This window comes from Sceloporus undulatus, chromosome 7 (assembly GCF_019175285.1).
Source record: "Sceloporus undulatus isolate JIND9_A2432 ecotype Alabama chromosome 7, SceUnd_v1.1, whole genome shotgun sequence".
In the NCBI taxonomy this organism is placed as follows: Eukaryota; Metazoa; Chordata; class Lepidosauria; order Squamata; family Phrynosomatidae; genus Sceloporus; species Sceloporus undulatus.
This window is the reverse complement of record NC_056528.1, coordinates 16,522,909-16,538,503: the sequence shown is the minus strand read 5'-3', so window position 1 is coordinate 16,538,503 and position 15,595 is coordinate 16,522,909. Positions and strand designations below refer to the sequence as shown.

At 42.7% G+C, this 15,595-nt stretch overlaps 1 protein-coding gene across 4 annotated transcripts in view; it reads right to left on the bottom strand.

Annotated features, from left to right (window-relative positions):
* Positions 1 to 15,595, bottom strand: part of GARNL3 (GTPase activating Rap/RanGAP domain like 3) — a 55,742-nt gene that overhangs the window by 19,446 nt on the left and 20,701 nt on the right. For all 4 annotated transcript variants that reach the window (XR_006105049.1, XM_042479646.1, XM_042479644.1 and 1 more), the window contains exons 3-7: positions 3,997 to 4,071; positions 2,870 to 2,969; positions 1,857 to 1,975; positions 1,123 to 1,187; positions 687 to 750 (exon numbers count right to left, since the gene is read on the bottom strand). Coding sequence is in view for 3 of the 4 variants with exons in the window: in XM_042479646.1 (XP_042335580.1) it covers positions 687 to 750; positions 1,123 to 1,187; positions 1,857 to 1,975; positions 2,870 to 2,969; positions 3,997 to 4,071 (423 nt within the window). In the remaining variant the exon portion in view is untranslated. The remainder of the gene's footprint in view (positions 1 to 686; positions 751 to 1,122; positions 1,188 to 1,856; positions 1,976 to 2,869; positions 2,970 to 3,996; positions 4,072 to 15,595) is intronic.

Here is a 15,595-nt window from a genome sequence, read left to right as displayed (position 1 = left end):
GAAATTTAATTAAAAGTGGATGGAGGACAAGGTGTTCCAAGCCATGTGTTGCTTTGGCATTACACCTGGCAGCTACCCTTTAGGATTAGCTGTGGACACACTGGCCATCTGTTCAACCTTGCACAGCATTGTTCTTCTGTCTGTTGGGCTATGGTCTAAATGAGATTTGTTCCAGATCAGGGATGGACAGACTTGCAGGGTCTACTAAAAAGCAAAGTAGGACTCCACCAACTGGAGGATGGTACAAAGAACCTAAATTTAGAATTAATGAATTCCGTGCCCAGGGATTTGTTTGAGTAAGCGAACTGAACAGAGCCTTCTCATACAAAAATCCATTTCTGCTCACCTGAAAGTTTCATTTCAGCGGTATAATTTAGGCCAGTTCAAGTACTGAGCTGCTCTGACTGTCAAGAAGTTTCTCCCAATGTTCAACCAAAATAACTTAAGCTTATGAGGTGTTGTCCTATCCTTCAGTGCAGCAGCACACAGGAGTTTGCCTTCTTCTACGTGAAACTGTTCAGGGTCTGGCATAATACTGCCCCGTTACTCCTCAGTCTTCTTTTAAAGGACCAAGTTCCTTAAACCTTGTTTTTCATACCACTGAAGGTTTTTTGTTACTGACTTCCTCTGAACCCATTTCTATTTTTCTGCAATCCAATCTTTACTTCTTGTTTTGTGTAACTTACCTTTTGAATTTCTGGGTGAAGAATTTCTCTAGGTCCTTTCTCAAATTTGTCAAGATTCATGGCACTGAAATGCAAGCAAAATTACACTTTCAGTGCTCTTTGTTCATATGCGTCCTAACAAATATTCAGTAGGTTTTGGCATATTTTGGCTCTGGGGTTAAACCAGAGATGAGGTAACTATTAGGGCTTGAGAGGGTCACAGTGGCTCACTGTGGCACTTCGGAGGGTTACTGCCATGTTACCAACCTCTATTTTCTTTATATTATTATAATACACACATACATACACACACTCCTAATGTTTAAAATACCCCACTAGTACACTGACATTAGCCCTCTCTTCCTCTTGATTCACATGGTCATGTGCTTTGCCTCCTGTGCCCCACTCCTTAGACCAGAAGCAAAGACAACACAGTTAAAAATAAAATGACCCTTACCTTAAAATAGATTTCACGGACAATGTTTTTGTAGGACTGTAAGGGAGGCATATTTTCTGAGTACCCTGTAAGAGAATTGTGTTAAGAGAGATGCTGTCATACATCAGATAGCTTTGGGGGCTTTATGCACACAAAAAGACAAAACTGTAAGTTTGTACAGGGCATTAACAGTGTGGCTTGAATTGTATTAACTGTAATGTAGACTTTGAACCACATTTCACCCTTTAGAGAGGTACAGGAAAACTATGGTCTGTGTGCTTTAATTCTTTCTTTGCACTTCCTAAGAAACCCTGGCTTCTGTTCCAAATAGCAAGAGTGGAGCAAGGCCCCAGACCACCATTTTTTCATCTGAAAGGCAATGCCAAACTTGTCTGGTATAAATTATAGTTTGGAAACCAACTTGAAAACTTGATTTCAAATCCTGGTTTAGTGGCCATATACACACCATGATCTGTCAGATGGTATTGGTTCAGTAGTCAGTAAGCCATGGTTTGGTTTGGCAAGCCATAATAAGGCTTCATTTGAATTGTTTCTGAGTGTGATCCAATTAGACTTCAATTGATAAGAAAAGTACAAGTCAGTGGTGAAAGGACCTCTATACTTATAATGGAAGCACTGCCTGTTTAGGGTTTTTTTTAAGCTTGGATGTTTGCATTCATTACAGTGGAATGTCAGAAAATGGATGAATAAATTAGGGACAATAGAAAAAAGCAGAAAGAACTTTTGTCCCTTACTGTTTTTCTCCAGAGGATCGCACGGTACTGAGGAACACGCTGATTGTTTTGGTCGGAAAGCACAACAGACAGAAAGAAAGGGTTCTTCTCTGCATCGGTTCCTACATAGTTCTGGTGAACTGGGAAGCAAAATCACTTCTCATTAGAAGAAACAAAACCATCACACAAAGGAATACATGGAGTACACAGGGGAATGCCATCACTAGAAGCTATTCTGCCTCTCAAATCAACTGTTATGAGTGATGCCATGTTTAAACCTCATTTCTGTCACCTTCTCTGAACACACAGTGGTTTTGCTATGACAAGGGTAAGACTGGAACAGAAGACTTTCCCAGCTCAGTCTCTTAGGGCTTAAATGAGATGAGATGATGGAGAAATGTGACTTCTATCAGTTCCTCTGGATTGGTCTTCACTGCCACATATCAGCAGGCTTCATAGCACAAACAGCTTGTCACTACACAGCCCCTACAGGCATGTCTCTGGTCATCAGCAGTAGTGCCATGGTACATTTTGAAGTGTATTTGACAATATTAGTCCCTCAAGCCATGACCTGCGGGACACCCCAAAAATGCAGGCAACTCTCTTGATCAACAAACCCAGTTTTCAGCTCCACTGGGGCTTTTTAAAGTCAATGAATCTCAATAACCTGTTCAAGATCAGGTAGCCAGAAAGCACTCTGCCCAATAAAAGAGATAATGTGAAACAGCAAAAGATGCTAACATTGTCCCTGCTAATCTTGTGGACCTCCAGTGCTTGATCCCGGAGACTCCTGGCTACATAAAACCACTGGTCATTTGAGACAGAAGACTCTGGCCACCAGTCAAAAACCACTAAATTCAAGGGGGGGGGGGGAGGTAAAACGATTAAAAGAAGAACTTTCCCATGTGAAAAAGGCTTTCCCCTAAGGCTTTCCCCTTGGTCTGGTTAAAGCAAAAGATGTTTTGAGTGTACTTTTAAGTCACTGTTGCCCAAGAAGACAGAGTCACATTAAAAAAATTAAAAAGCACAACTACCTTTTCCTAGAAAATATTTGAAGTACCATCTGGTATGGTACTCTGGGTTTTCCAAGTGCACATCTGTTCGGTGCCATGTACCAGGGGCATAATCTGTATTCTGAAACAGAAAGAGAAACCGGAGAGTCTATGGTACCTTTGCAGAAATGACAAGAATGATGGAGGAGTATGCATTTGTGGATTTTTGGGTGTGCATGGAGGGTAGGAGACAGGGAAAGAAAAGGGTATATATTGCAATAAAATGCAGAAGTAGGCAACACAGTGGTCTATAATAAGGAAAGGTAGATTTAGACATAACTGCCCCCTTCAGGAATTTTCAACAGGGCTTCAAGCATAGGCCTTGGCCACAAAGACTTGATCACTACCATATAAATTACCTTCCTTTCCCCATATGAACTGGGACTGGGGCAAAGAGCTCTTTCAGACCTTCATTTCTGGTAGCAACAGTGGTTTTGGAAAAGCCCTTCCCTGGACTCCCATGGGTGAGCTGATACAAATCAGAAGGGAGTGAGGAGCTACAAGAAATGGGCAGATATTGCCAAAGCCTCTGGAGCTGCTCATAATGAAGAAGAAAGGGTCACTAAAGATCCCCTTGCCTGATCTCTATATGCAAGAACAGGTTGAGGAGCACTGACCCAATGCTCTTGTCCCTTCAGTAAAGTGGCACTTTCTTTTCCTGTTGCTCTGATGCAGAAGAACATTGAGATGTAATCTGAATACAGGGGGCAGTGGAATGACCTTTTATCATCCTGCAACAATCATGCCCCCAGAACCCAAGGTTATGAGAGTAAATGTTCTAGCTAAGATTTGGAATTGGCAGATCAGCGTATAGTGTTAGAACCAGGATCCCATGGCTGCCCTATTTCACATGAGTTGGAGCATCTCACTGGGTTGTGAAGGTTACGCTGGAGCTACTGTCTAGTGGTTCTTTTCAACAGGATGAGTTAAAAAAGCTTTCTCTCTAAACCTAGATATCACTCATCTTTCCTGTTTTTTTACTATGATTCCTTGATTCCAGTTCCTGGTTCCTGACTCTCACCTGACATTCGCATCCAGTCTTGGTACATGCTTACTCAAAGAAAAGCCCCCAACCCAAAAGAGCCCTGAAGGTTGAGATCTCATCCTACCTCATCGACAGAGCCATTTTCCACCCGGAAGCGGCCAGCTCTTTGGATAGCTCCATCAGCATCACTGGAAATAAGCTGTGAAACAAGAGCAAACATATGACAGTGGAACCCACTAGTCAGTCTGGATTCTCCATTGAATGCATCCTGTTAATAGACCTTTTTAAAGATTTCAAAGAACTCTGGATGCCCTTTATGAAAGCTATGTTGTATAGCTATCAGTAGGTCTAAAACACAGGCTTGTTGTCATTGTTAGTCTTGGGTTGAGCTGACCGATCTCTAGGAGCAGTGGCAATCTCATGACTAAGAGGTATGTGGTTTCTCTGAGGATCAGGAAAATGGCCAATCCAAGACCACAAGACACAGGTCCTTTTTAAGGACTGCAAAATGATCACAGTGAGGGTACAGAGGAAAGCCCTGTTGGACCAGACCAAAGCCATCTAGAAAACACATATGAGACAACCAGTAGCGTTCTTTTAGTTATGTCCCCCTGTGATAGATATTGTTTCTATTGAAAGGAAAACATGGTTAGGGTCAGAGAAGCAGGATGCCATCAGTTCAGGAACCTCCAGGACCTTGGACAGCAATCTTCAGGGAGGTAAGAGACTGGAAGAAGACAACTGAAGCCTTACAGAGGCTGTCAAACCCAGAAAACATAGAGGTTCTCCTCCACTCTTAGTTCTTCAACAGTTCATGCACTTCTGAAGGAAAGGAAGAGTTGTGGGGGAGTCTGAGGTTGAGGACAGAGCCGTGTTGTCATATGGGTAGCCAGTGGGTCATTGGACTCTGAGTCCTCCCTGGGTCGCTGCTGAGCCTTCAGACATGACAGGAAGGGTGCTTGTTGCTCCGTCTTCTCCTGGTCATGCTGGTTTCCTACCTGCAAGGCTATAATAGATGTTCATTAAAAAATTTATGGATCTCCCCTATCCCTCAACCTAAACAAGTCTGAATTGCCACACCCCATGACAATGCCTTTGCAATCTACCTGTCCTGTTCGGCTGAACTTCTATAGGCCCAGCCTTATTTACTACCAGACAAGTGGCAATTTGAACCCAGGTTTCCCCAGTCTTAATCACAGCACTCTAAAACAGCCTCACCACATTGACTCCATCGGCAAAGAAGCATCCCACCAATCTCCATACCATCCTTTCCCATGGCCTTTTAAAAAAAATGAAGTGAATTGCTTCTCCTGGAAGTCCTAGTCTTCTTTGAAATAAGTTGAAGGGGACTCTGTTGCTGTTTAACCTAGATTCCCTTTTTCCTAAAAGCAGAAATGGAGTTCCCCTTTTTTGTTATTGTTGTTAATCTGGCGCATTTTTAGCACCCTGTGTGCCCCAGGAAGGTCTCTGAGGCAAAAAACCAGCCCTTGGACCTGCCTTTGTTGTCCTGTAGCTTCTTTAAAAAGGACAGCAAGAACTGAAGAAACACAGCCCTGGCATCTCGTATGCCAAAAGGTACCATTTGTAGTGCCGATAATCAATGCTTCCAACCAGGGAAATCCAATGACTTCACTACGCCATTCTCCTGCCGCGCTTGCCTTTGTCAAACAGCAGCTTGCAGGAGCGAGACTTTGCAATTTAAAACGTTTCACCGTCCCTGCAAGGATGTTTTGTGGTTTATTCTAACCAATCTGCGGGCGGCAGCCACCGGCAATTGCTAACCACACAAGCCAAAATGGAGCTTGTGGAAGTTTCCCCCCCATTCCACCCACCTGAAACCCCCACAAGAAAAAAAAGCAATGTAAAAAAACAACTCCAGGCTACGAATGAACAAATGTGAAAGAAAGAAAGAAAGAAAGAAAGAAAGAAAGAAAGAAAGAAAGAAAGATCCAATGTGTGTCAGAGGGAGTCAGGTAAACAAGTGTAAAAGAAAGACAGAGAGATGTTTCTCTGCAGACAGACGCCGACCAATGACTCCAATAAAAGCTTAATGAGATATATGAAATCAGAAGCGGGATCAGGGATATCAAATTGTCAAAGTCTGACATGCAGGCAGGAGAGTCTTAATCCTCAGCTCCTGTTAGAGAACTTGGAAATGCGGGCATTACCGCTAATGCATTTAATGTTAAAACGTCAAGAGAGATTAGAAGATTTTGTTATGCTAACCATAAATAAAAATGTCAGCCAAGGTCTTGCAGCAGTCTACACAACTTCCTAATTTTATGACTCCATGATTACATTGTAGCAACAAAACTCTGTTAGTGAATTGGATAGATGCTTGTCCAGGAGCTGTGTCATGCATGTTCCAATGTGCATCATGCATTTCTAGCTTGAGTTGGGCATATTTGATGCATACTGTGCTCTACTGACATACATCGGACACTCTTGTTGTGTTTGTAGTTCTCAAACAGGAGACATCCCTTATAATAAGGGACACATAGCAACCCTGATAGGGAGGGTACAACATTGACTTTTACAACAGGCAGGCAGCATGAAGCATCTGGACTGGCTCAGCTTTGAATAAATACAGTAATAGCCCAGTCTAGAATCTCTTCCCAGTCAACATATGAACAAACACATAAAGCATGTTTGTATGAGAACACAGAAGCTGCTCTTCACAGAATCAAACTATGGTCCATATAACCCAGTAATGTCTCTCTGTACAGTAATGGTACTCCTAGATACTAAGTACTAAGCATCACTTGCTGTCTGTTTCTTTTTTAACTGGAGATGCCAGGAACTGAATCTTGGACCTTCCACATGCGAGACATTGCTTTTTCATTAAATTATGGCCCTTTTCCAAGGGAACAGAATCCAGGTTCATCAACTGACCCTGGAATAGACAACGCACTCCAGATCTGGATTTGGATACAAAAATCCATGGCTACAATTTTGTCCTGACAGATGGGACTGTCCTTCTGGATTTGATAGTTATCCGAGTTGGTCTCCGAGTCCCATTTTTTTGTGAAAGCACTGCTTTCTCTGTGTCCCAAGTGAGGAGTTGCTTTTCTTTTCCAGGAGAATGCTGGGTAACAAAACAAAAAAAAAAATACTGTGCGCTTGCCAAGAAACTCCAGTAATGCTTGAAGTGAATTCACAGCATGTTGCGGCTAGCTGTTCTTTGAGCTGTCTCCCCCGTCAATCTTCTCCCCAGACACCGCTAGCCCAGACTTCTGTTCCCATGTTCCTGACGTGATCGGAGAGACTATAAGGCTTTTATTCTTCCTATTTGGCTTAAACAGCCAGTGGTTTGTAATTCAGCACTGGGTAGCATTCCCTCTTGGGTTGCTATGGATGTTTTTATGGGGCAGGAGCATATGTGTATGGGGGCAGGAGCATATGTGCCAGGTTATGTGTTTCTCTGATATTGGTGATCATATTGAGCAAATAAAACTGAAGCTTGTGGCACTGATTCCCACCCACCCACCTCTGGTTCCATTACAGTTGGATACCCGCAGATTCTTTACCCACAGATTCAACCATCCATAGCTTGAAAATACTCCAAAATGATATAAATTCCAACAAGGAAACCTTGATTTTGCTATTTTATATAAGGAACATCACTTCACTACCCCATTGTATTGAATGGGACTTGAGTATCCATGGATTTTGATATTCACAGAGGATACCTAGGGCCCACTGTACATTGGTCTGAGGTGATCAGAAATGTTTCAGTCAGGATGGGCCATACAGTACTTTGGTACCAACATCATGTTGCCTGGCCTTGGTTCCTTGCCCAGTTTAGACACAGACAGGAATAAGAGCCATTCAAAGAATTGGTCTTGCACTCCAAAGGTATACTGCCAATGTAGCTCACCAACCCTGGGCCTTGGGAACCAATGCCTACCAGATTCGAGAACAGAAATCTTTCCTTGATATGTCTGGAACCAAGAGATGAACAGACCACCAACTTCCATAAAGCCTCTACTTTGCTTAGACATCAACTCTTCTTGTGTAAGGGAGATCCCTCCAGCCAAGACATTCTGAAATGTCCTTGCCTTGCCTTGCCTTCTTTATTGTAATTTCACCTTGCTGGGCATGATTCTGCCAAGTCAGTAAGTGCTTCTGCCGTGGTCAGTGTGCCTTAAGCCATGAAATGTGATTGCACAGGACAAGAAAAAAGCCAGGAACCAAAGACCTAGCTAAATCAATACATGAAAAGTCAGTCCCTTGACCAACCCTTACTTGCTGCTTTAATGGTTTAGCTGATATTATTTAGCTTAGTTGTTCAAGATTATATATCCTATCTACTTGGCTTATCTCTTGCCCCTCTACAGTTGTTTGGTTGACAGGCATGGCTGGTTATTAGACGTTTAATAGCATCTATTTCCTTGGAACAATCTATTCCTTAGTAAGAACTCAATGCATCAAATGTCTATCTAGTGTTGTATACTGCCAACTTGATGCCTATGGATACTCTTAAACAGCATCCAAATTCTCCCCCATTTCTTTGTGCATAAGGCTCATCTTAAAGAACCTGGCCCTCTTCAATCCTTGCTTGTAGCTTGGAGCTAATGGGAAATGTGTAACTCATAATAGCACTGGGTTTCCACCATAAGGACAACATATGCAGGATCTGTGTGCCGAGAATCCTCACTGGCCTGCAAGAAATCCACATTAAAAAAGCCATTCAGCGTCTGGTTTCTATCACCCCTGTCCTACTCAGAACTGGAAATTACATTATATTTCCATGTTTCCAGGCTCCAAGATGTGCCGAGCCTTTGGGAGCTGAACAGGCTGCACGTAAACAGGGTCCAGCCTGCTTTTACTTATGCAGACACTTTTGATGGGGTACCACTGGCGATGCTTTGACCAGCCTCGATCCATCCAAAGATAGATGTCGTTTGCAGAAGGATAAGGAAAACGTTGCTGTCACTCAGAGCTGATGGGGAAAACGGAGTAGAACTGAGTTACTGGGTGGTTCGAAAGAAAGCATGTGTTGGGCCTTCAAGTTGTCTGTCGATTTGTGATGACCCCATCGAGACTTCTGGAAAATCTAATGAAGCAGCTAATACATATATAAATTATGTACCCTTGATAGTAAAGCCCTAGCAATTTCCATATATATATAGGGAAAGGGGATAGAAAGAATACAGTCTTCCCAAGGTTGGCGACCTTCAGATGTTCTGATGTCCTGGATTTCCAGCATGATCAAATATTATGGGAACAGTGTAAGCGGTGAGCGTATCACATTCTCACTTTAAGTGGGCCTGACAGTCCTAGTCAATGTCTCACACAGACAGACTTTGTACTTCTATATACAGTTTTAAACACCCCAGAAATCTCAGCTGATTCTGCAGCAGATACTCAAGAGATACAGTCAGAAACTATTAGGACTGAAGGAAACAGCCTGGTCATGAGCAGAAGGGAAAAAAAGCAATCCAAAACAGGCAGAGAAGGTCATCATTCCTGAAAACAACAGAGGGAAGGTTCAGATTGTCCCTGTGGCTACCTAAGTTGCCCAGATGGAAGTAGCAAGGCTAGACAGTTATATAGAGACAGCATGGACACTATTGATTTTTTCCAGGCCACCTGTCTGACTGGACCAACAAAAAGCCGTTGTCGTTTTGTCAATTTTCATGTGTGGCACCAGGGCGACAGACCAATAACTCTTTCACCCTGAGATCTCTCCCAACGGTGTAGAGAATAAGACTGCTTTTCCCTCCAAGCACCTTAGGAAAGGTTCGCTGGATGCTGTTGTTTGAAAGCCACTACCTAACGCAATATTACCTCCATGGCATAGAGATATGGCTCCTCACCTGGCTTCCTCTTTTAGTGGATAAGGAGATACACTAGTCTGAGAAACCTCATCCTTTACCCTTACTCCTGCTACAACTTCAAGGAATTACTGATGCACACCCCCAGCATTCAATATACCCAAAACAAGGAACAGTAAACCATTTTGGAAGGCCTGTCAAAGTGCCTCATTAAGACATCTTATTGTTCAAAAAGATGCAGCTCCATACAAAGCTTGCACCCTGAAGACATGCGATGTATTCCCTTGGCAAAGCTCAAGCCGTGGCTGACAGCTTGGATGCTGTCAAAACTGAAATGAAAACACCCACACTTTGTGTGTGATCCCTGAGCCTTAGAGAGGTTTCACCACCACATCACAAGTGCAAAGGCATGGATCTTCTCAATGGTGTCTTGCAAGCTATCTGATGTGGTAAACTGGTAATGGTTATCTTTCTCCATTGTGATACCACATTGATGTATAATATTCCACAGGACTTCGTCGTGGCAGTTAAGGTGAAATCACAGTGTGAAGTGCAAGGCTGTCATGGCTAGCATCCATAGATTTTGTGGGTTTTTCAGGTTAAGGGGCCATGTTCTGGAAGGGTTTATACCCCACATATATCCATGCCACCATTCTCTGAAGATGCCAGCCACAAATGCAGGCGAAATGTCAGGAATAAACTCTTCCAGAACATGGCCACATAGCCCAAAAAAACCCACAAAAAGCTATGAAATCACAGTGCTATAACTTATGTAGTGCGAAAGGTCCCAGGGAAAAATTAGAAAGTGATTTCAGTTACACACACACACTTTGTCTTCTATACACACCAGACCACATGTTGCCATTTAAAAGGGAACAGAATAGATCTGTATATAAAACTAGCTATTGGTTAACTGTGCTAAGCTTACCATTTCCCTTTCCCTGCTGCAGAAAGCTTGTCAGGAATATTAAATCTATTCCTTTTGTAAACTTTCAGCCTCCTCTCCCCTGGAAAAAAAGCAAAAACACATACACAAGAAGGGCCTTGCAATCTGGAATTTCAAGAGGCTTTTACCTCCAAATAAATTTGAAATTGTTCTTCCTCTCTGGAACCAGAGGACTAACTTCATTTGAAATATGCATCAAGAAAAGAGGTACGTCTATGTGAATATGTCTTCAAATTGTCTATTGACTAAGGCTTGTCTTAGGCAAGAAATATTCAAAGGTGGTTTTGCCAGTTCCTTCCTTTGAAATATAGCCGACAGCACCCATTGGTGGTCTCCTATCCAAGTACTAACCAGAGCTGATCCTGCTTAGCTTCCAAAATCAGAAAGGATCTGATGCCTTTATAGACACCTCATAAATAAAACAGGAAAGCTTTTCAATTATTCTATATATAGACACATACACACCTTTTTTCACAAATCCAGGTAAAAAATATGACTTGACATTTTGCCCATCACAGTCATCTAAAGCAGAAATCTCCCTGCCAGGGATATTTTTACCTCCTGTAAAAAGTGATAATTATGCACTGAAATAGATTGTTATTTCTCAGCTTTTGGCCACTCCAGGAGGCACCTTTGATGCCAAAGCAATCATATGGACCGCCTGCCTTTGGAAAGGTGTGAAACATATTAATTACGTTTATTTTAATGCAGCATCCTTTCTTTCTTCTGAGGAGTTCACAACAGGATAACCCAGTCCACTCTTACATCGTCTACACATCATCCTTACCAAGAACAACCCTGTGAGGTTGGCTGGGGAGAGATGGCATGGCTGGGCATCTGACCACAAGGCAAAGATCAGGTCATTTTAATACTACTAGTACTCACAAAACCACAAACTACAGTGGCCCCTCCATATTCTCTGGGGTTAGGGGTGAAGGCGAATGTGGAAAAACTGCAAATAAAATAACACTATTCTTTTTACCAAAGAGAACACCGCTCTAGGATTCTCCAGGTCTTCCAGTGCAACTCTATGGCCAACATCTGCCAGATGTTGATCACAGAATCATGCTGGAGGACCTACAAATGCCTAGAGAAGTGTTTTCTCTTCCTTGTCCTCTGCCTACCTGGAAGATTTTAGCAGCATTAGCATTGGGAGGTAGCTTTGTTAAGTTCGGCATGCTTGCGCATAAACAACTCTGGGGGACCTTTCGGCCAAAAAGTGGTGCAAAACGCTTTAAATATATGAACAAAAAATAAATGTGGTGATTAAAAAAAGGTTTCTTTTACAAAATATAAATTGGAACAACATGTTAAATCAGATCACAACCTCTTGGGTCAGTTAATTCCCTAACCACCCATCCAATATAGACTGCCAAAGTTAGCGGTCAACCCATCCTCTAGGAACCGGAATGAGAGCCGCATTAAAGGTCAGAAAATGTGCTCCCAAACATGATGCATGTTCTCTCAACAGCAAACCCACTTTAGAGTTCAGTGGTGCAAAGGCTCACAGTCCCCTGCCAATGAGGCCAAGGTACGTTTCTCATTTAAATCACAGTATCCTGATGCTGCATTAAAATCCTCACCGTTTTTGGTCTCAACAATTACGTGCCACATCAGTGAATAAATTAGCTCCTTCCAAACCTGAAGGGCAATAACATTAAAAACATTTTTTTTCAGGAGCATCCCATGGAAAGAACACAGTGTCCCCAAAAAGCAGGGAACTGATGAAGTTCAACCAACAGAGCTAGTGAAGAATGTCGAGGCTTGGTGGAGAGATGTTATTTGACCGCCCTTGAAGAATTAAAAACAGTAAGAGCAACAACAAATCTTGGAATGGCTCAAAGCGAATGTCAAACTTGCACAAAGCGCTAGGAAACCCAACAGAATTAAACAAGGAAAAGTACACACTCAGAGCACTGAAAGGGGACCTGAGGCACTCCAGATGTGGACGGGCTTCAGTTGGAGACTGGAAAAGACTGACAGATGAGAGGAGGAAAATTTACCATTATGGTGGGCAAAGTGTGCCATATAAGTGATTTGCAATCCCCCAAAGGTCCCTATTGTCCCTGCCTGACACAGCCTCATATTCTTGGATGGCATCATAGCAATTTTTGGAGATCCACTGGCAAGATTTAAGCCCTGGAAGGGGCTTTTTTTTTTTTCCCCCCAAAATCCAAAGTGACTTCTGCTTAATGCCAGGTTTTCCTTTTAAATAAATATCCCTCCTGGGCTAAAATTAGTTTAGTCCCCACAAGGGTGCAAGGGAACATCCTAAATAAATAAATGTAGAGGATTTATATCCTTGGGGATCTTACCACCAGTAACTCAGATAACTTCCTTTTCCTCACTGTTTTTTAGCAGCAGTACTTTAGCTTTCTTCTGTTTTCCTGCTTAATATCAGCAGATATTCCAGGATTATCAACAGAGTGAGCTGGTACTGGTTTGAATGTTGGACTATGACTCTGGAGACCAGGGTTCAAATCCCAGGTCAGCCATGTAGACCCAATGGGGTGACCATGGGCAAGTTACACTCTCTATCCTTAGAGGATGAGTAATGGCAATGCCCCTCTGAATTAATCTTGCCAGGTAAACCCTGGTCTTAGGGTCACCATAAGTAAGAAGTATCTTGAAGGCACACAACAACAATATCAGCAGGAGTGGCTCAGAGAGTCTTCTTTTGACTTCCAGAAATCAAAATATCTATGGAGATTTATGGCAGGCTCCCTTTTTTTTGCTTCTAGAAAAACCTCTGTTTGGATTTTTCACCTGAACTGGCCACTGAAAGTTGAGCAAAAAAATCAAAAGCACTATCCGACTCTGAAGGGAGTCATGGCAGACCTCTTTTTTGCTGATAGGAGGTTCCCTGCACACACATATTGGAAACTCAGAGCCTGGGCACTGCCCCTTGGATGACAAGCAAGAACATTTTGCCAAATTGTGATGCGTCTACCACAATTTCCTCATAAGTTATGTCCTTTTTTTCGCTTGTAGTACCTCCGCTCAACTTGAAATTTCAACCTGAAACTCTGCATGACAACTTGGACAACGACCAGAAACACTCCATCAAACTTGGAGGTGCCTGGCGCGATGTTCTGCAAAGTTATGGCTGTCACTGACAAACCCACACATTATGTTTATATATGCAACTGGGGGGGAGGGAATTAAACCTCTATTCATTTTTCTCTCACCCCGTCTCCAACCTTGTTACAACCTTCTATGTGATAGCAAGCTTTCCAGCTGGATATGGGTTTGAACCTGAATCCAACACTAAAACCTTGCAACTACATTAGCTTTCGGTGTTGAATCTGTTGGATAACCTTGTGGGAACATATTACAACAAAGCAGGTCCTTATTTGCAGAATAATATGATTTCCATTCTCTGGAAGAAAAGATCATAGATAGCCGTCACATCCTTATTCCGCACCAGGATAATAAATTCTAGGCTGGGGTTTCAATTCCTCCTTTTTTTGTCCTTTGAGCTCCGATAAATAAATATCCGCAGCGTCAATTAACAATGTTAACACAGTCCTGTTCCTCAACCCTGCAGCCTGCTGATGTCACCTTATTGCTTGTCTTTCACAGCGCCCTTAAAAGTAATGTAATGTCAAGGAAGACTGTCTAGGCCAGCACATAAAATATTGCCATAGGCCATGGCAGGCCCTGGTGCGCGAGGGTGCGCTGTGTGGAGTTCAGCTTGCATGACCCAACTGGAGTCTACAAGCCTCGGGAATCAAGACAGATCAGAAGGACAATCAGATTTTAGTCTACTTAGATCAGACCACGGCTCCTGGCATACTTCAGTTGGCATTTTAAAACAATGTGCTTTCAGATGGTGCCAGATGTCCTCTAAGTGATTAAAGATGCTCCCTATTTCTTTTTAAATTTCTTTTGTTCTAGAAAAAGGAAAGCCAAATGGAGATCTCCAGGCCAGATCCCACCTTCTCCTCTACTGCTTTTGCCTGATAAGCGTCTATGAGGGACAATGTTTGCCTACATAAGAAAAAACTGCTATGGGTATCTATGAATACTGCCGAAAATCAAGGTAGGCATGTTGATCCAAAAAAGAAGTGTGAGTCCCAAACCCACAGGTGGACAATATCTTTATTAGGATCAACAACAATTGCAAAATAGTGTGCAAACTTTTAGTTCTGGAGTAGTAGAATTTGTAGCGTGGTTTTTTGTGATTGTCAGACTGAAGACTCTTTGAGATCAGGGTTCGTATCACCACTCAGCCATGGCTCCCTCTCCATTTTATACCTTCATTACTTTCTTTCTTTTGCTTCAACCCATGCCAAAGAAGATCTCGCTATTGTCTTGCAATTTGTTCACAAAGTGTGGGAATGAAAAATTCTATATCATATCATGTGTGAGTCACAGGAAGTGTTTTAATTTTTCTCCCCCAATCTTTCTGATCAAATAATTAGAGTGAAATGAAACAAGGGAGCTTAGGGAGCTGAGACGACTTAGGAAGCTGGGGATGTTTAGCCTGGAGAAAAGAAGGTTAAGAGGCGATATGATAGCCCTGTTTAAATATTTGAAAGGATGTCATGTTGAAGAGGGAGCAAGCTTGTTTCCTGCTGCTCCAGAAAACAGGACCCGGAACAATGGATGCAAGCTACAGGAAAAGAGATTCCACCTGAACATTAGGAGGAACTTCCTGACAGTAAGGGCTGTTTGACAGTGGAATGCACTCCCTCGGAGGGTGATAGAGTCTCCTTCCTTGGAGGTCTTTAAACAGAGGCTGGATGGCCATCTGTCAGGGATGCTTTGATTTGGATTTCCTGCATGGCAGAGGATTGGACTGGATGGCCCTAGTGGTCTCTTCCAACTCTACGATTCTAAGGACATTCACTGAGTTAATGAAGTCATCAAGGAAGACCGTTGGAAGGCAAGAAGATGCATTACAGCTGGACTGATTAAATCAAGGAAGCTACAGCCCTGAATCTGTAGGACCTGAGAACAGCTGTTGATGGCTGGCGCTCTCTGAAGGAATGTCATGT